Source organism: Copadichromis virginalis, linkage group LG7, assembly GCF_057382275.1.
Source record: "Copadichromis virginalis isolate Kocher_CV1m ecotype Utaka linkage group LG7, C_Virginalis_male_GT1.1, whole genome shotgun sequence".
Classification (NCBI taxonomy): Eukaryota; Metazoa; Chordata; class Actinopteri; order Cichliformes; family Cichlidae; genus Copadichromis; species Copadichromis virginalis.
The window spans coordinates 33,179,766-33,200,057 of NC_140624.1; the positions used below are offsets into that span (position 1 = coordinate 33,179,766).

Consider the following 20,292-nt stretch of genomic DNA (forward strand, 5'->3'; position numbering starts at 1 on the left):
GCCCACTGAAGGAACAATGGGCTGAGAAGTCAGTTTATTCATCATAATTATGCAAATTCTCATGCCCATTGATCAGCAACCACTCTCATTCAAAAAGGCATCTCTAAAATGTAAAAGTGAGGACAAGTGAAGCTTTGTAAAGTACAATTAGATTTCCAGACATTTGGTGATACAGTCACGTTGCACTAACTCTTAGATAAGTGGCTAGGGGTTCTCCAGAAACTTTGTGGGATCTTCTTGAGTTTAAACAAATCTGCTATTCTGACCAGACAGTCAGCAGGGAAAGGTTTGCAATCAAGAGATAAGCTGAGAGCTCAGTGTCAACATTAGTGGATTGAGGTGAATTGAGGAGAAAAGATCTATTCCAATAGAAGGAAATCAAACACTTAAACACTTTGAACAGTTTTCAAATACATTAATAGTAATGCAACACTGTCCTCTTCCCCCAGATAGGCAACTGAGCCTGTTGAACTGTTTGGAATGGAACTTATGGGTAAATTAACCTTAACTGGTATATTTGTCATGGTTGTTTATTCTACTATATGGACCCACTGTGGTGGGGTGTGGTTTGTAGCTCAGCTCTGGGAGAAGGGGTGGAGCAGCTAGTTCAGGGTGTGGTGTTAGAGCAGGCTGACCCACACAGCTGTTCTCCATTACCTGGTCACGCCTTCCCTGCTTCAGTAGGATGCTGGGGTCTAACAGGAGAGCAGTGTGCTGTAATGGGACAAGGCAGCTGCACAAGAAAATATTGTAAATAAAATCATCCACGTGCTTACAACGCGGTGTGCCTTCTTATTGTGATTTATTGCATTTGATGTTGGATAAATGGACACTGTACCCATGTCCTTTTACATATACTTTTTATTTTACTCCAGCAATTGATCCTCCAGTTCTAACCATAGCCTCTTTTTCGTTTATTTTTTGATAACGCTCATTCTTATATTAAAACTTATGTTAAACTTCTTCAAATTAAATCTTGGATGATTAGTCACTTATTTCCTGATCGATTAGCCTTTATCTTGATTTTTAATCTGTCATTACCCCACTCTTTATCTGGAAATAAAGAAATTCAAAGGTCATGTGTAAAAAAAGCATAGATTAGGACTCTAACATCAGCCACAGAGCTGCATTTAGGCATGTTGCAGTTCAAATTGAGCATCAGAATAGGCAAAAAAAGGTGATTTAAGTGACTCTGAACATGGAATAGTTGTTGCTGCCAGACCAGCTGGTCTGAATATTACAGAAACTGCTGATCTACTGGGATTTTCCTCACATATCAATCTCAGAATAGGTTTTACGGACGGCTTTGACCTCATAGGAATACAACAGTAGCTCAAATAACCACTTGTTATAACCAAGGTATGCAGAAGAGCATCTCTAAATGCACATCACACTGAACCTTGAAGCAGGTGGCTACAGCAGCAGAAGAGAGTCACAATTTGGTGTAAACAACTTGTATCAACAGTTCAGCTTGTTGATAATAATAATAATGGAGTGGATTTATATAGCGCTTTTCTAGGCACCCAAAGCGCTTTACAATGCCACTATTCATTCACTCTCACATTCACACACTGGTGGAGGCAAGCTACAGTTGTAGCCACAGCTGCCCTGGGGCAGACTGACAGAAGCGAGGCTGCCATATCGCGCCATCGGCCCCTCTGGCCAACACCAGTAGGCAAGTAGGGTAAAGTGTCTTGCCCAAGGACACAATGACCAGGACAGAGAGCCCAGGGATCGAACCGGCGACCTTCCAGTTACAGATGCGATTCCCAACCCCCTGAGCCACGGTCACCCTGTAATGGTGGTGGGGAACACTTTGGGCCTCTTCATACCAACTGAGCATCATTTAAGCACCACAGCCCGCCTGAGTATTGTTACAGACCACAGTGCACTGTGGTCATAAAGTACTGTGTACTGTCTGATGGCTGCTTCAACCAGGATTACACTATGTCATAAAGGTCAGATCATTTGTAACTATTTTTTTTGAACATGACAGCAAACTGACAGGGTGGCTGTAGCTCAGGTGGTAGAGCAGGTCATCTACTGATTGGAAGGTTGGTGGTTCGATTCCTGGCTTCCCCTAGTCTGCATGCCAAATATCCTTGGGCAAGATACTAACCCGACATTGCTCTCCGATGCATTCATCGGAGTATGAATGTGTGTGAATGTCAGTTAGAAAGCACCTAGGAAAAATGTGCTTGTGCGAATGGGCGAATGGGTGAATGCACAAGTTGTGTAAAGTGCTTTGAGTGCTCAGAAGAGTAGAAAAGCGCTATATAAGAACCAGACCATTTACTCATTGTACTCAAGTGGTCTCCACAGTAACCATCGCAGTCCACTGAGCACCCTCGGGATGGTGTGAAATGGGAGATTTGCATTAGTGGTTGCTATGATGTTAATATGGAGCAAAATCTCTAAGGAATGTTTCAAGCAACTTCATCTATGCCATTGAGAATCATACTGCACAGCTAAGCTCAGGAGCCAAAATTTAATGCTTTAAATAGGATGCAGGGTATGCAAATTATCACATGATCAGGCTCCTCAGGTGCTTAGTTACCCTTAAGATGACTGTACTCAGAAACATGATGAGCAACCAGTGAGGAGTATAAAGGGCTCTATGTAAATCCCCATTTCGGCAAACCGCTGTTTGTCTGGATTTTGACTGAGATCATTTACACCTGAAACTCTGAGCAATGCAATTATGGATGATCTGCTGCTCTCTATTCAATGGTTTTCTTGTGACTTGCCAACTTTGCTGTTGTTCAGTTGTGAGCTGTATTGTGCAGACTGTGTGTTGTACTACCTCTGTGTTTGTGGTTGAGTTTCATGTATTTTAAAGGCCACGGGCCTTTGCAAATAAGCTAAGACTATAAATTCTGTGGTGTGTTTCTGGCACACGCTTATACTGATACACAATAAAACAACAAAATGAATCCACTTTCTTTCTTTCTTTCTCTTTTAAAACCTTATATTAAAAGCAAAATATTTCCATCCATATCAGTGGGCTGACAACTTCATTAACATTACCATGTAAGTCCACTTTTTCATTGATTATTAAATCTTATTTTCACTTCTCTCCTTTTAAACTTAACACCAGTTATTTCCACATGCTCACACAGACAAACAGGATTTAGGCTGGCTAAAGTTCATATTAAACCAGTTTGACACGATGTAGTGCTGCCCCCTTCTGGATTAAAGGGTCACTTAACCAAGCTGTATCTTAAGGCCAAGAAAGATGCCAAGCGGATTTATTTTACCAAGTGGATCATCATGGCCTTGCCATATTGGTCCATTTGATTGACCTTTATTATAATTATGAATTTATTTTATTTTCAGTTGCTACAAACGGAACAGACATGACTGTGGGATAGGACAGGGAGAAAGAATAAAAGAAAGAGAGGGAGAGAAAGAAAACCAAAGGGGAGAAGAGACGGTGAGAAGGGGGGGAAGAGAGAAAAAAAAAAACAAAAAAAAAAACAAAACACCTGGGTCACCTGTATGGAGAAAAAAAAACAGAAGAGAAAGCAAACAACAAAGAGCAACATAATAAAAAAACAGCACCATCACAATAAACTAGCTAGCAGTAGATATCAATAGTTACTAAGTAATAAACGATATTGTGCAGCACGCAAGATAGACAGCGCACAGTGTGCTTTGAGGCAGAGGCCAAGAAAGCTGTAGTCCGCGTCTGTGAATACCCATGTGTACACCTGTGTGCATACCTGTGTGGATCAGCATGCTTGCATTCCAAAGGTTTCTCCATGTAATGATCTGCTAGGGAGTGTGGGGGGGCCACAGCCCTGTCCTTTATGGTATCAAGCAGGTATGGAGGAGATCAAAACTCCAGACATCCAGAGGCCCCCAGAACACAAGAGACCAAGGAAGACCCACAGAGGGGCAGCTGCGCCACTGTCCCAGTAAGAGCTAAGGAGAGTCCCAGATGAGGGCTCATTCAGCAGCCGCGGAGCAGAAGCCAGGGGGAGTTGCAGTGACGCGCCCGTGAGCTCCGCCGGCAGCCAGCTGTGCCTGAGTGACCCCACCTCCGAAGTGGCCCGAGCGAACCCCAGGCTCCAGGCCCCGATAAGCGGCCGCCAAGGAGTGAGCCGGTGTGTACCTGGACGCCCACCCCCAGACACAAAGAACCACCAACGCACCGATGTCTGAGGGAGTCCGCCACTGGCAGGGAAAGTGGTGGTGGTGGTGGGGGGGGGGCGTAATGTTGTAACAAATAATATTTCTATTAAATAAGCTTTACTTTGCATTTTAATTAACGTGGGATTATTTTTTGTATTTAGAAATAATAGTACCAATTTTTTTTTTCAACATTTGTGGCACTGGCGTGGCGCCCCCTGATGGACGGCGCCCATAGCATTTGCCTATACGGCCTATGGCACGGGCCGGGGCCCTGGCTGGACCCAGTAATAAAACAGTTTCTGACGTTCTGATCCATAGTCCATCGCAAGAATCGTTGCATCTCCGCCATTATGACATTTTCTGTTCCCAAATCAGAGCGAATCCTAGCAGGTGTTCCCATCCTCTTTTCAACTTCTGCTATGAAATAGGGATCATTGTTTGTTGAATAGGCATGAAGCCAAATCATAACTCTTGATTAGGCCATCAATAGCTCCATTTATACAGATTCCAAAAGGCTTCAGTTTGTCATAGGAGTCAATATGCCACATAAAATTTGGTCCAGGATTTACATACGTGTTACATACATCGCATTAGGCGATTTCTGCGTCGTTGCTCAACACCGTAAGGGCCAAGATATTTCAGTAAATGTCTCACAGTACTCTGCGTGACAACATAACCTGCCTGAATGTGGTGTAGTTTGTATCCATGGAGCCTCCCGTGTTCCTCCAGTTGATCAATAAGAAATCCTGCCACCTCAATCGGACTCATTCTTTCTCCTGTACAGTCCCATGCGTTTTAGGTTTCTTCTAAGTGTCCGCATGCTTATCACAATACTGTCCAAACTGCCCAATAACAGCCAAATCTCCCCATGCCTCAATCCAAGCATAAAATAGAACTTAATTAATTCCAATAAACGAGCCATTTTCTCACACTCTGATCTGCACTGTCACCCACTTCACGATGTTTTACGGCAATATATCATGCTCGAACAATAAAAGATATGTTATAACGTGAAAACTTTTTTGTTCAAACAATGTAATTATCACGTTCGCACAATATAATATTTATATTGTATGAACGTGATAATTATGTATATTGTAATAACGTGATATTATGTTATTCAAACGTGAAAAGTATCTTGTTAGAACAATAAACTTTTCACGTTACAACGTGATACACTTGTATTTTTCTTTTGCCTGGGTGGCAGCTCTACGCTTCCGTACTTCTGTACCTTCTTCATGCTCACATAAAGAGGAGGAACTTAGCGCTTCCTCGGCGTAAAAAGGCCTTTGTGCCTTTGTGTTAACCACGTACTGTTGCTTTAAGAGACCAACCCTCGCTGGATTACTTAAGCTAACTTTCAGATTTCCAGACAGTCAAACTTCTCCAGTTTTATATCATCCAGCAAGAAGACTTGTGAGTTTGACCTGCTTATTATCCTCGCAGAATAAAGGAATAAAGCTTTCCTGTGTTCTTCCAACCGACATCGAGTGTTTGAAATGAGTTGGATGGAATTTATTCCGGAAATGGCGCAGCAAGAAAACCAGGTAAACCGAGACAAACTCTGCTGCTCGATCTGTTTGGATCTCCTGAAGGATCCGGTGACTATTCCCTGTGGACACAGCTACTGTATGAAGTGTGTTAAAAGCTACTGGGATGAAGAGGATCAGAAGGAAACCCACAGCTGTCCTCAGTGCAGACAGACCTTCACACCGAGGCCTGCTCTGGTGAGAAACACCGTGATAGCAGATTTAGTGGAGGAAACAAAGAAGACTGGACTCCAAGCTGCTAAAGCTGATCTCTGTCATGCTGAACATGAAGATGTGAGCTGTGATTTCTGCACTGAGACAAAGCTGAAAGCTGTCAAGTCCTGTCTGCAGTGTCTGGTCTCTTACTGTGAGCAGCACCTCCAGCCTCACTATGAAGTAGCAGCATTAAAGAAACACAAGCTGGTGGACCCCTCCCAGAAGCTCCAGGAGATCATGTGCCCTCGCCACAATGAGGTGATGAAGATCTTCTGCCGCACTGATCAGCAGTGTATCTGTTATCTGTGCTCCATGGATGAACATAAAGGCCACGACACAGTTTCAACTGCAGCAGAAATGAGCGAGAAGCAGAGAGAGCTCAAAGAGAGAGAGATGGACATCGAGAGGAAAATTAAAGAGAAAGAGAAAAGCTTGAAGGTCCTGCAGCAGGAGATCTCTGAGCTGAGGAGGAGAAAAGCTGAGCTAGAGCAGCTCTCTCACACAGAGGACCCCACCCAGTTTCTACACAACTACACCTTGCTGTCACGTCTCAGTGAAGCTCCAGACTCAGCCAGCATCAATATTCATCCTGAGAGCTACACCGAGGATGTGGCAGCAGCTGTGTCAGAGACCAGAGAGAAACTGCAGGACAATGTTGAATGGACCATAACTGCTGTTGAAGAAACTCAGGGGGATGTTTCAGACTTTGAGTCAGAGCCCAAGACCAGAGCTGAATTCCTAAAATATAAATGTGAAATCACATTTAACCCAAACACAGCACACCAGCGTGTTGTGCTTGGGCCTGGCTTAAAAGCAAAATATAGTCATACTCAGACAATCAGGCGCTATGATCACGCCGACAGATTCACTGACTGGCCTCAGGTGTTGAGCAGAGAGAGTTTCACAGGACCTTGTTACTGGGAGGTGGAGTGGAGCGGGGACGATGTCTTTATAGCATTAGCTTACAAAAACATAAGCAGATCAGGAAGAGAGAGTCTTTTTGGAAACAATAACAGTTCATGTGCATTGGAGTGTTTCAGTGGTGGTTATGAATTTAGAGAAGACAACAGCAGCACTTTCATTAAAGGTCCACAGTCCTCGAGAATTGGAGTGTTCCTGAATCATTTTAATCATTACACTTATCTGTCCTTCTACAGCATCTCTGAAAGCACTCGAACCATGACTCTCCTCCGCAGAGTCCAGATCCAGTACTGGTACAGTACCAACGATATTATACCACTCCTGGTTGGGTTCGGTGTATACGGTGGTAGCGCTGAAATCTGTGAGCTTTTATGTTAAAACGATAAAATTCATAAAATCATTATCTTATGCAACAAAAAGTGAAGAAGCTTCATAAACAAGATACTCACTTATTTGAAGGTAAAATGTCTTTGTTTTATACATTTTCATGTTCTAAGTTGTGGATTAGTAAAAACTGGCAAATGATAATTCATCAGTTCAATCTTAGAAAATAGCACATTTTGTACAATAAAGCTTAATTTCTCTAAACATACTAAAGCATATTTTTAAATCTTTTCTGATTTGTGACAGACTTCTGATAATTGAAGATGATCACAAAATTCCTGGATATTTTTGTTTGCATTTCATTTCAATATTCAATTCATTTCTATATTGTATGTAACAGATTTGATTGTAAAACATCTCAAAAATAAAACTTAATGTCATGTGATGCCAAAACAGCTTCCTGTCTGCTGATGTTGTTTAGTGTGGATTATGTTTTGGGGGGAATATTTCGTCCATGGAGCGTGAGGTAAATTGTTTCAAAACAGTATTTTAGTTCAAATAACTTTTATTTGATTGTCTCGTGAAACTATTCATGCTCTATTTTCAGTGAGCGTGAATAGTTTCCTGTTCTTAGCTGACAGCATCATTCTCTGTAAATCCTGGAGATGGTTGTGTTTAAAGTCCCACGAGATCCCATCAGTTTATCTGGCACTGGTGGTGGATTTTGCTGTGATAAACTGACATTTGGACCAGTCTTCTACTAAATATTGCAGTGTGGAGGCTTCCCATTACATTTCTTCATAGGTTAGTCTACAGCAGGAAATATTAAAGCTAACAGTGTGTTCACGCTAACCTTGTGTTTGGTTGATTTTACTGACAGGTCAGCAGAAGGATGACACGATCGATTTGAGGGACTAAGAACCTTCTACAAATCCTGACCTCTCTGTCCTGCCTTAGACCACATCTTACAATGATGTGTAATGTAATATAATGTAATAACATATAATGAACTATATAACTATAACTGAAACAACCCAAATATAAATGAATAAATAACAGGACATGATAAAGAAGAAAAAATACACAAAATAAGATGATCTTTAATAAAATGATGATTAAAAAAGGCATGTAGGATTTGATTGGCTTGCTCACATTTAAATATTACACAACTAAGCCCAACAGTATGCTCTCAATGTTACACATCCCCACAAACTTGCAGTAAAGGACAATTTGCTCACGCAACATGAAGAATGATAAATAATCTTTGTAGCTTCTAAAGAAATAAAAAGTCTGTCTTTGTTGTCATTCAGCTGGTATCAGACAAAGTCAACACAGGAATGGAGTACCAAAAACATCCTGACCAAAATGTGAAGAACAGCCAGGCAGTCAATGAAGACTATAAACACTCTGGTTATACCAGAGGCCACCTCGCCCCCAGTGGTCACCAACAGACAGAAGAAGACAAAGAGGCTACATTCACCCTGACAAATATTGTTCCTCAAATGGAAAAGTTCAATAATGGCCCCTGGAGTCTACAGGACGAGAAGATGTTAGAAAGGTTTAATGTCTGCATGCCAAAAATGTATGTTATCACTGGAGTCATGCCTTATGAGAAAGATGAACCCAAGATCAATAACAGGGTGACTGTTCCTGAGTACTTTTGGACTGCTTACTGCTGCCCAACGTTCAGTGCCACAGCTAATCACAAGTGCTGCAGTACAGACGGAATCATGGAAAAAAAATACCAATGATGGCTATGCTGTCAGGAAGATGTCCCTGAAAACCTGAGAACAACTTGAAACAAAGTGTAAAGATGCCTGAAATTAGTCTCTTTAAAAATAAATGTAAGGAGGACGTCTTTTTCTCATTTGGCTGAACAAAAATCAAATACTTGCCACTGAAATGTGTCAAGATAAATCCCAATAAATGAAATGAAATTCAGTTGTCAATTGTAATGTTTTTATCTTTAAGTTAAAACCGATTACATTTTAGAAACATAACAAGAAATTTTCATCATTAACCCGAACACTATTTGTGCACACAAACGAGAAACTAAAACTAAAATTACATGTCTGAGTCTGACATCGAGTTTCACCAACATCGCACAGCTGAGTTCATAAAAACTTGGCTTTGTTCTGGCAGGGCTGTATTAAATAATCCATTTCTAAATGGGTGCCTATTTCCTTTATTTTCACATAGTATAATATTTTATCATATTTTTCATATTATATTCATACTCAACAAATTTTCAAAAGGATAATTTAATGAGATGATGATACTTACATCCATAGATGTCTAAAGGTCATTCCTGTTCAGGAATGAATATAATCTACAACCTGGCTGGCTGTTTGAGGCACGCAGACACAAATAAGTAACTGCTAATCACATCACTGTGCCTGTATGCTTTATTGTTAGCTTTACTGCTCTAACCTTAGCGTACAACACAAAGAAACAGTAAAGAGACCTGAAACAGAAAAATGTAGAAACCATTAAATAGAAACTGTCAGCATGAAAAGTCTGATGTAAAGAAGAAAAAACCTGAAAGACTGAGATTATGCATTACATCAGAGTTTTAAAAAATGTGAAATTGAAAATAAGATGTAAGATTGTCAGTTCATAGCTGATGAACAAAGCTCTTTTTATGTCTTTATTTCCTTCATGTTGAAATAATCTAAATATTCTACTGTGAAACAGAAGCACTGAACATTTGACATCATGTTGAGTGGAGGATCTTTGTGCTATGAAAAAGCAGTCGAAGATTATTAATGATTGTTAAGCACATGTGTAAGTTATGGTCACACATGTTCACATGGGATCCTAAGTGGCCAAAAGAACTGATTCATTAAAATGGGCACAAAACAGATCATTTAAAAGTCTCTTGAACCAATTTCTTTTAATCTTTCTTCAAGAAAGGAACAGAACAACAGCAAAAGCTCAGTCCCCCCCAGTGTTTCAGTCTCGACATGGGGACAGCAAGGAGTGATTTTGTGTTATACACCAGGAACATGTGAGTGGTTTGAAGACCATCACAGATTACAAGGGGAAACAGCGTCAGATTGAGGGAGGTAACTGCTTCTCTACCTGATGGAGCTGAACACCTTCTTCACATCACATCCTTACTCCCTGCCTCACTTGATCCGCTCCAGTTTGCCTACATGCCAAAGAGATGTACAGACGATGCAATAGAAATTGCACTTCACACTCCCCTCTGCCACCTGGACCAGAAAAACACATATGTGCGGATGCTGTTCATAGACTATAGCTCCGCCTTCAACACCATCATATCATCCAGAATGAAACTCCGTGATCTGAACATCAGCTCCTCCCTGTGCAGCTGGATCCTGGACTTCCTGACAGACAGACCTCAGGTGGTTAGGATCGGCAGCATCACCTCATCCACACTCAGCACAGGTGGCCCACAGGGATGTGTGCTCAGCCCTGTTCACCCATGACTGTAAAGCAACACACAGCTCCAACACCATCATCACATTTGCAGATGACACCACCATCATCAGCTGCATTGTGAAGAAGATGTGATGGCATACAGGGCAGAGGTGAGAACCCTGACATCATGGTGCTGCGATAGCAACCTGCTGCTTAACGTCAGCAAAAACAAGGAGCTCATCGTGGATTACAAGAGACTGCAGATAGGAGGCCGCACCCCCATCCACATCGATGGAGCAGAGGTGGAGAGAGTCAGCTGCTTCAGATTCCTGGGCATCAACATCAGCGACCATCTGCGTTGGTCACACAAAAGCAGCAAGACAGCAGCTCTTCGTCTTGCGGCGCCTGAGAAGATTCAGCATGAACTCCAGAATACTTACAAACTTCCACCGATGCACCATTAAAAGTATTCTTACTGGCTGCATCACAACCAGGTATGGCAGATGTAACGCTCTGGACCGCAAAGCTTTGCACAGGGTGGTGAGATCACACCCTCTGTGAGATCCTAGGGCATCACCAGGACTGAACTGCCAGCCATGCAGGATCAATATGGACAGCACTAGCAGACACAGAGACAGTTTCTACTCACAAGCCATCAGGCTTTGGAACTGTTTACATTCTATATGTGGCGCCCTGAGTATTTTGAGCATTAAGAACAAGTCTCAGATGTGTTCCTTATGTGTTCGTGCCCACCCCCCATCATCATTTTTTTGCTATTTGTTGTGACAATAGTTTGCATCATAACACAGAGCGAAAAGCTCATTTGCTCCCACCTGATGTGATGTTAGGGCGGTATTTAGTTTCGCCAGTAGGTGGCAGTGGCGGCTCAGCCAAACGGGTAACTGGCAAAATAATCCTTCACAAAAGTAACGCAGGCCAGTTATTACAATGGAAGCCGCCAGTAACACTGAATTGTTTTGCTGTGTTTCAGGTGAGAGCAATATACGAGAACTACATACATTTATGTAAAGTTGATGCTTATTTAACATGTTTGGAGTGTAATTCTTGTTTATATGGTGTTTAATGTGAGCGAATAAGGGAGTTGTTTCACGTTATCTGTGGGTAATCCTAGTAACATTTGTGCGCTAGCTAAGTCATGTTAGCCTCCTGCATTAATCTCTGTAACCGTGTTGTTCCATCAGTAAGGTGAAAGGAAACTGTTAGCGGGTTTCAGTTAAAGTTATAGGAAATAGACCAGCCAGTACATGTTATGTTGTCTATTGTGTACTGGTCATTTTCTCTGTGTGTTAAGGGCTGATTAATACGTGGCCATTACACGTAATGCCACAAAAGTAACGCAGGCCAGTTATTACAATGGAAGCCGCCAGTAACACTGAATTGTTTTGCTGTGTTTCAGCGCAATAAATCTTCATGTGCACCTGAATGAACCCTGTCGTCCTTCAGTGTGTAACATATACACACCATTACACACTCACTACAACTACTGGACTCTACACACTGCCACTTTAAATCACTTTAAGTCCTCACTGCACAGGTTTTTGCACAACTGTAAAAAAAAACAAAGCCCAAAAAAACCCCGAAACTGTAAATACCAAACAGTTGTCTTAAATTCTCTTAATATTTAATACTTTATGATTTTATTATTTATTATTGTTATCTTCTTTAATATAACTGCATACTTCTATATGTTCATGTAAAGCTGAGGAGCACGAGTTTCATTACGGGTAAATGTGGCTACACTGTTTATCTGTACATGACAATAAAACTTTACTGCATTGGCAGTGTTCCTAGTTTGGATTCTCATGACATCACTAAGAAACACAGAATTATGATGCTGGTTACTATTTAACAATAGTGGATTTTTTTTCTCACATTAAAGCTCCTTGGTTTCTCAATTACTGTTTCATATGGAAAAGAAAAATTATAATAATAATAATGGTCAAAGGAGCTTGCAAAGAAAAGTGTCTGGACTTCTTTAAGTTACTTGAAGACGTTTCACCTCTCATCCGAGAAGCTTCTTCAGCAAACACAGACTTAACAATGTGGTGTATGCTGTACAGTGCAGCGAGGAATGCCCAGACCTCTACATTGGAGAGACCAAACAGCCACTTCACAAGCGCATGGCACAACACAGAAGAGCCACCTCCACAGGACAAGACTCAGCAGTCCATCTGCATCTTAAGGATAAAGGACACTCTTTCGAGGATGCCAATGTTCACATTTTGGAGAGAGGACAGATGGTTTGAAAGAGGAGTGAAAGAAGCCATTTATGTCCACTGAGCGACCATCTTTGAACAGAGGCGGGGGTTTACGACACCAACTCTCTGCCATCTATAATCCAGTTTTGAGATCCCTTCCCAGACGCCTTAACGCCCACTCACATCCTGGGCCATCTGATCTCAGGAATTTGCATGATAAGGTGGGGCCAGGTTTCACAATGAACTCACCCGAAACTCTGGCTGATTGGGACCCACACCCGCTTTCACACCTTGGCTCAGGCGATTAGAGGATCATCAGGGGGTCCTTTTGTCCCTCTGTGGGGGGTTTCTCCCACTAGGTTTATATCTGGGACTCTCCACCATTTGACCTTAGAACTGAAGAAGCTTCTCGGATGAGAGGTGAAACGTCTTCAAGTAACTTAAAGAAGTCCAGACGCTTTTCTTTGCAAGCTCCTTTGACTACGATGACCTGGATGACTGAGAACCTTCACAGACAATATTAATAATGATTAATTTTATTTAAAAATGCCTTTCAAGACACCCAGGGAAACTTAAAAATGGAGTACAGAGAACAATAATTTAAAAAACACGAGATAAAATAAACAATCGGTTCACAGTGAATATGCAGCATTGAACAGATGGGTTTTGAGTTGAGATTTAAACTGGGGGAGAGAACCAGTGTTTCTTATATCTGGCGGTAGAGAGTTCCCCAGCCTGGGAGCAGAGCAACTGAAAGCTCTGCTTCTCGTGGTGCTGAGGCCAAAACAAGGCACAACAAGTTGGATAGAAGAAGAGGCTCGAAGTGAGCGGGCAGAAGAGGCAGTGCTTAACAGGTCAGGAGGAGCACGCTTATAAAGGGCCTTGAAGGTGAACAGACAGACCTCAGGTGGTTAGAATGGGCAGCATCACCTCATTCACACTCACACTCAGTACAGCTGAACAGAAGAAGCTTGTATACTGTTTGGAATTTCACAGGGAGCCAGTGAAGTCCCTGAAGAAGAGGGGTGCAAAAAAGAAAATGTCTTTTTGTGTTTTTGCAAAGCGCCCAGAGCTGCAATGAAAGTTAAATGCCAAATGAAATCCAGTCAAGGTCAGGGAAATACACCTTTTACACAGTCCAGATGTGATCCACTGCACCGACAGGCCACCACTTTCTTCATGGTTACAACCTTAACACAACAGTTTCTCCTCTGTGGGAGCGAGCACGTTTCAACTTCACATTCATCTAGAGCTCTGAACAGGACTTTAATGCCTTTTGTCAATTCCCCATTGATCAGCTCTGTCTGAGCTATAAATCTTAACATTAAGATGACAAAATTTATTGTCCGACATATTCATCTACTAGGTAATTTTGTTGTTAGCAGAATAAAAACACTGTAGATGTATGCACGTTTAACTCAAATCCACTGTAAAACATAGAGGACTTTATTCCATGGCATAGAACTTTAAAGGCAAAACAAGATTTGATTAATTTATGTATTAAACATGCTTTTGACAGTTTAACACTATCACTACCAAACTCATTAAGACAACTGAGTAATAGATAAAATATTGAAAATATTTACTTTTTTAAATTTTGTTTAGTTTTTCTACTCTTTATTTGAATTCAATTCAATATTATTTATATAGCTCCAAATCACAATAACCACCTCAAGCCTTGCTGTACTGTCAGGTAAAGACCCCAGAGCAGTCCCTCTCAAATAGTGTGGCCCGATGCCGGGGGGCGAGGAAGATTCTTTTTTTGCCGTACTAGAATAAACTGTAATTGCACATCCACTACAGTAGGTGGCAGGGTTTTGTTGTTTTGGGTTTTTTTTTTTTTTGCTCCAAGCATGTGCACGCACAGCACAGAGCAGGAGAAATGAAGTGCAGAAAACAAAGCTTGAAGAAAAAATGAAAAATATTTAACAGTGCCAAAGAGAAAGGAGGAGAGAGACAGAGTTAATGAGACAAACAAAAGTCTCCCGAAAGCTAAAACGGGGAAATATGACCAGTGTATGTAGCGCTTGGCTTCACTGTGACTACATGCACTTTAAATCTTTTCAGTTACAGACTAAAAATACAATATCAATAAAGTTATTCTTTTTTTTGTGTGTAATCTATATTTCTTTTTTGTTTTCTTTAATGTTCATAAAGCTACAATGTTATGCAGAGATGTACTTATAATAACAATTTGATATTTGTTCTGAATGTTTTCTTTTTCCTGTTCATTTAAAGTTACTTTTATGATCATTTTTTGGTAGAAATTAACTTATCTTTCACCACAAGAGGGCAGAATTTCACCAGTGAGCATGTTGTGATGTCTGGTTTAAAATGAGGTTGCACCATCTTGTAGTACAAAGTGCTATTAGAAAAAAGCACTGCTCAGCAATACTACAATATTTCTGTTGATATCTTCAACATGATCCACAGACGTTTAGGACAGGAAATGAGAGCATTGATGTGTATGTCAGTTTAATGTTGCAGCCAGAGATGACTGAAGTAAGTTGTGCTGTGTAGTTTTATCCACAGTAACACAACCAGGGGACACAATAATGGATATTAAGGCCGAAACTTGTTCACTGTGTTTACAGATTAAAGCAGTGTGGCTCATGGATTCAGGCTGATGCAGAAATTCATCTCTGTTTAATCAAAATGAAGATCAATCAAGATACCGACATTTCGTAATTAGTTCCTTTAAAAGGAAGTAATTACCAAGTTACTCTAAATATGTTACGAATTATCTCCACTACATAAAAACATACTTGAGAATATCTACAATTTTTTGTTATTCATTAAATCTTTGTTGTTTAAAACTATTTTGGAGCCGTGGGAGCGGCCATGTTTTTCCCACACAATGAATTCTGGGACAATGACATGTATTGGTTGTCATAGGGGCTTTCATTCAGCTAGCCTGTTTTTTATAGTGTAGCAACGGTATTAATTAACTTGCCTAGTGACCTGGTTATGACTTGGTAGACCAGCACTATACCAGAGAACATCTGGATTAAGACATACGACTTCAAGGTTTTGGTGCACTGTGTTGCATGGAGAATCTGTAAAAATAACAATATCGTAATTTCACTGTATAATAAAAATTCGAATTCTATTAATGTACTTATTGTGCGGTTATGCGATACCATGGATAGATGCTGCCATAAAATTGAGCTCTTTACAACAAACGCTCTCAGTAGCCGCATAGACACCGGTAGTTTTCCCTCACTCTCGCGTCCTCGTGTGACGGACTGTTTTCATCTTCATCTAAAATAAGTACTGGTTGACTATCTTCATCCTCGCTCTCGGTTTGCTCTGGTTCAAACTGGAAAGGTTGAACGGAAGCCATTTCCAGGGCGCTGCTAACTGTGAACTCGATGCGGTGCAACCGTATGACGTCACTCCCCAGAGTGCATTGAGAAGTAAATAACAATGGTGACCTACTGGTAATTGGTTTTATATAAAATGTGCTTGAAAGGAAAACATTTTGCCGTATTTTAATACCATATATATATTATTAAAAGTACAGTGCATATTTTAGCGCAAACATGTCTTAACAGCCGGGGTACCTTTTAACATATTTTGATCTCCTTCTTTACGCTCACAAAAAGAGGAGGAGGAACTTTCTAACCTTTTTGCGCCTCCTCGGTACCTTTGTGTTAATTGTGTGCTGTTGCTTTAAGAGACAGACTGGTCTGGATTACTTAAGCTAACTTTTCAGATTTCCAGAGAGACAAACTTTTCCAGTTTGACCTGCTTATTATCCTCGCAGAATAAAGGAATAAAGCTTTCCTGTGTTCTTCCAACCAACGTTGAGTGTTTGAAACGAGTTGGACAGGTGAGGGGACAACGAGCTGAGTTACATTTATCATCCCGAAAATGGCGCAGCGAGAAAACCAGGTGAACCGAGACAAACTCTGCTGCTCGATCTGTTTGGATCTCCTGAAGGATCCGGTGACTATTCCCTGTGGACACAGCTACTGTATGAAGTGTGTTAAAATCTACTGGGATGAAGAGGATCAGAAGGAAACCCACAGCTGTCCTCAGTGCAGACAGACCTTCACACCGAGGCCTGCTCTGGTGAGAAACACCGTGATAGCAGATTTAGTGGAGGAAACAAAGAAGACTGGACTCCAAGCTGCTAAAGCTGATCTCTGTCATGCTGAACATGAAGATGTGAGCTGTGATTTCTGCACTGAGACAAAGCTGAAAGCTGTCAAGTCCTGTCTGCAGTGTCTGGTCTCTTACTGTGAGCAGCACCTCCAGCCTCACTATGAATCCTCCGCCTTTAAGAAACACAAGCTGGTGGACCCCTCCCAGAAGCTCCAGGAGATCATGTGCCCTCGCCACAATGAGGTGATGAAGATCTTCTGCCGCACTGATCAGCAGTGTATCTGCATTCTTTGCACAATGGATGAACATAAAGGCCACGACACAGTTTCAGCTGCAGCAGAGATGAACGAGAAGCAGAGAGAGCTCAAAGAGAGAGAGATGGACATCGAGAGGAAAATTAAAGAGAAAGAGAAAAGCTTGAAGGTCCTGCAGCAGGAGATCTCTGAGCTGAGGAGGAGAAAAGCTGAGTTGGAGCAGCTCTCTCACACAGAGGACCCCACCCAGTTTCTACACAACTACACCTTGCTGTCACGTCTCAGTGAAGCTCCAGACTCAGCCAGCATCAATATTCATCCTGAGAGCTACACCGAGGATGTGGCAGCAGCTGTGTCAGAGACCAGAGAGAAACTGCAGGACAATGTTGAATGGACCATAACTGCTGTTGAAGAAACTAAGGGGGATGTTTCACTGTCAGAGACAGAGCCCAAGACCAGAGCTGAATTCTTAAAATATAAATGTGAAATCACATTTAACCCAAACACAGCACACCAGCATGTTGTGCTTGGGCCTGGCTTAAAAGCAAAATATAGTCATACTCAGACAATCAGGCGCTATGATCACGCCGACAGATTCACTGACTGGCCTCAGGTGTTGAGCAGAGAGATTTTCACAGGACCTTGTTACTGGGAGGTGGAGTGGAGCGGGGACGATGTCTTTATAGCATTAGCTGACAGCAGTGTAAGCAGATCAGGAAGAGAGAGTGCTTTTGGAAACAATAACAGTTCATGGGCATTGGAGTGTTTCAGTGGCGGTTATACATTCAGAAATTCAGGCAGCAACACTTTCATTAAAGGTCCACAGTCCTCGAGAATTGGAGTGTTCCTGAATCATTTTAATAGTTACACTTATCTGTCCTTCTACAGCGTCTCTGAAAGCACTCGAACCATGACTCTCCTCCACAGAGTCCAGACTAGGTGCCCACTCCTGGTTGGGCTCGGTGTATACGGCGGTAGCGCTGAAATCTGTGAGATTTCAAGTTAAAAATGATAAAAGTCATAAAATCATTATCTTATGCAACAAAAAGTAAAGAAGCTCCATAAACCAAGATACTCACTTGAAGGTAAAATGTCTTTGTTTTATACTTTTTATTATAAGAAGTGGCCTAGGAAAAACAGACAAGTGATTGTTCATCAGTTCATTGTTAGAAGATAGCACAGACATTTTATACAATAAAAACTCAGTTTTTATTGAAATCTTCATTTCTCTAAAGATAATAAATATTATTTTTAAATCTTTTCTTGATTTGTGACAGACTTCTGATATTGTTTGCAATAACTGACTAAATAGAAACTGAAAATTTATCTTTCTGATTGTGTCAAGTTTTTGGGTTTATTTTCACAATTTATTTATCAGAATGTTTATTAAACAAAATAATGATATTTCATGGAAATATTCAATTCATTTCTATATTGTATGTGTAACAGATTTGATTGTAAAACATCTCAAAATTAAAACTTAATGTCATGTGACGCCATAACAGCTTCTTATCTGCTGATGTTTTTATTGGGAATATTTCATCCATGGAGAGTAAGGTAAAGTGCTTCGAAACAGTGTTTTAGTTTAAATAACTTTTATTTGATTGTCTCGTATGGCCAGTGTTTTATTGTCTAGCAAATCGTTAACAAAGGCAGTGTTTCTAAAACATCTAGAAATTTATGAGACGTATTTATCATAAAATCCAGTAAATGAGAGAAAATGACCAGGACCTTTGGAGCGTGTTTTTCTTTCCTACCTGATACAGTGTTTGCTGATTTTACTCAAAATTATTTAGTTTCCAGTTTCAATCAAGTTTTCTCCATTTGTCCAGCGCTGTGCTGGAAACATGCTTCAGAGATTTTGGTCCAGATTGGCATGATGGTGTCACAGAGTTGTTTCAGATTTGTCAGCTGCACAACTCTGATGTGAATCTCCCTTTTACCACATCATAAAGGTCAGAGATCTGGTGCTTGTGGAGTCCATGTGAGTGCAGTCAGTTCATTGCCATGTTTGAGAAACTAGTTTGAGTTTTTTTGACATGGCGCGTTATCTTGGTGGAAGCAATCATCAAACGGTGGGTGCAGTGTGGCCATACTGGGATGGAGATGGGCAGCAACAATACTCAGGTAGGCTGTGATATTTAAATGATGCTCAGTTCATAAAAAAATGTGCCAAGAAAATATTTCCCACACCATCACCTGCAGCCAGAGCTGTGGATACAAGGCAGGATGGATAATAATAATAATAATGGATTGGATTTATATAGCACTTTTCAAGGCACCCAAAGCGCTTTACAATACCACTATTCATTCACTCTCACATTCACACACTGGTGGAGGCAGCTACAGTTGTAGCCACAGCTGCCCTGGGGCAGACTGACAGAAGCAAGGCTGCCATATCGCGCCATCCAGAGGGGCCGATAGGGTAAAGGGTAGGGTAAAGTGCCTTGCCCAAGGTAACAACGACCAGGACAAAGAGCCCGGGGATCGAACCGGCGACAGATGCACGGTCGCCCCGTGAGCCACGGTTGCCTCGTAGATCACACAGACAAACACTGTGTTGTCTAGAGGGATCCATGCCTTCATCTTGTTTATATCATATTGCTACCCCCAGAAATCTGGACTTGTCAGACCAGGCAACATTCAGCTGTTCAGTTTCAGTGAGCCTGTGTGAACGGTAGTTTCCTGTTCTTAGCTGACAGCATCATTCTCTGCAAATCCTGGAAAACCCTATGAGATCAAATCAGCTCGTCTGGAACCAACAGACATGTTCAAAGTCACTTCAAACACCTTTCATCCCCATTCTGATGCTCGGTTTGAGTTTCAGGAGGCTTCCTTGACTATGTCTAGATGCCTAAATACATTGAGTTGCTGCCATGTGGTAGATATTTGCATTAATGAGCAGCTGATCAGGTGTGCCTAAAAAAGTTGTAGGTGAGTGTACATACACTAGGAAATCATTAACTTATTTACAGATTAAGTTGCATTATTAGCAGGGCTTTAAAAATAAACTGGATAATGCTGAAGTCTGCCAGATTAAATGATATACACAAGACACTAAAAATAAATAATAATGTTAAGCAACCAAAACCTTTCATGTATCAAAACATGGAAAGTCAGTCAGTCAGTCAGTGTGTTTCTATCCAGTCTCATCGGGCAGTAATATTGTAATCTGTAATGTCTGATTCTGAGCTTTTCCTTTGG

General features: G+C 41.2%; 2 protein-coding genes across 2 annotated transcripts; both read left to right on the plus strand.

Annotated features, from left to right (window-relative positions):
• Positions 1–5,441: 5,441 nt before the first annotated feature.
• On the plus strand, positions 5,442–7,573 carry LOC146705448 (tripartite motif-containing protein 16-like). The gene has a single exon (XM_085463105.1). The coding sequence runs from the start codon at positions 5,634–5,636 to the stop codon at positions 7,176–7,178; it is 1,545 nt and encodes a 514-aa protein (XP_085319231.1). The 5' UTR covers positions 5,442–5,633; the 3' UTR covers positions 7,179–7,573.
• Positions 7,574–16,207: 8,634 nt separating this feature from the next.
• LOC146705449 (tripartite motif-containing protein 16-like) lies at positions 16,208–18,590 on the plus strand. Its single transcript, XM_085465195.1, has one exon. It carries the CDS (start codon positions 16,601–16,603, stop codon positions 18,092–18,094), a length of 1,494 nt encoding a protein of 497 aa, XP_085321321.1. The 5' UTR covers positions 16,208–16,600; the 3' UTR covers positions 18,095–18,590.
• The last annotated feature ends 1,702 nt before the right edge of the window (positions 18,591–20,292 follow it).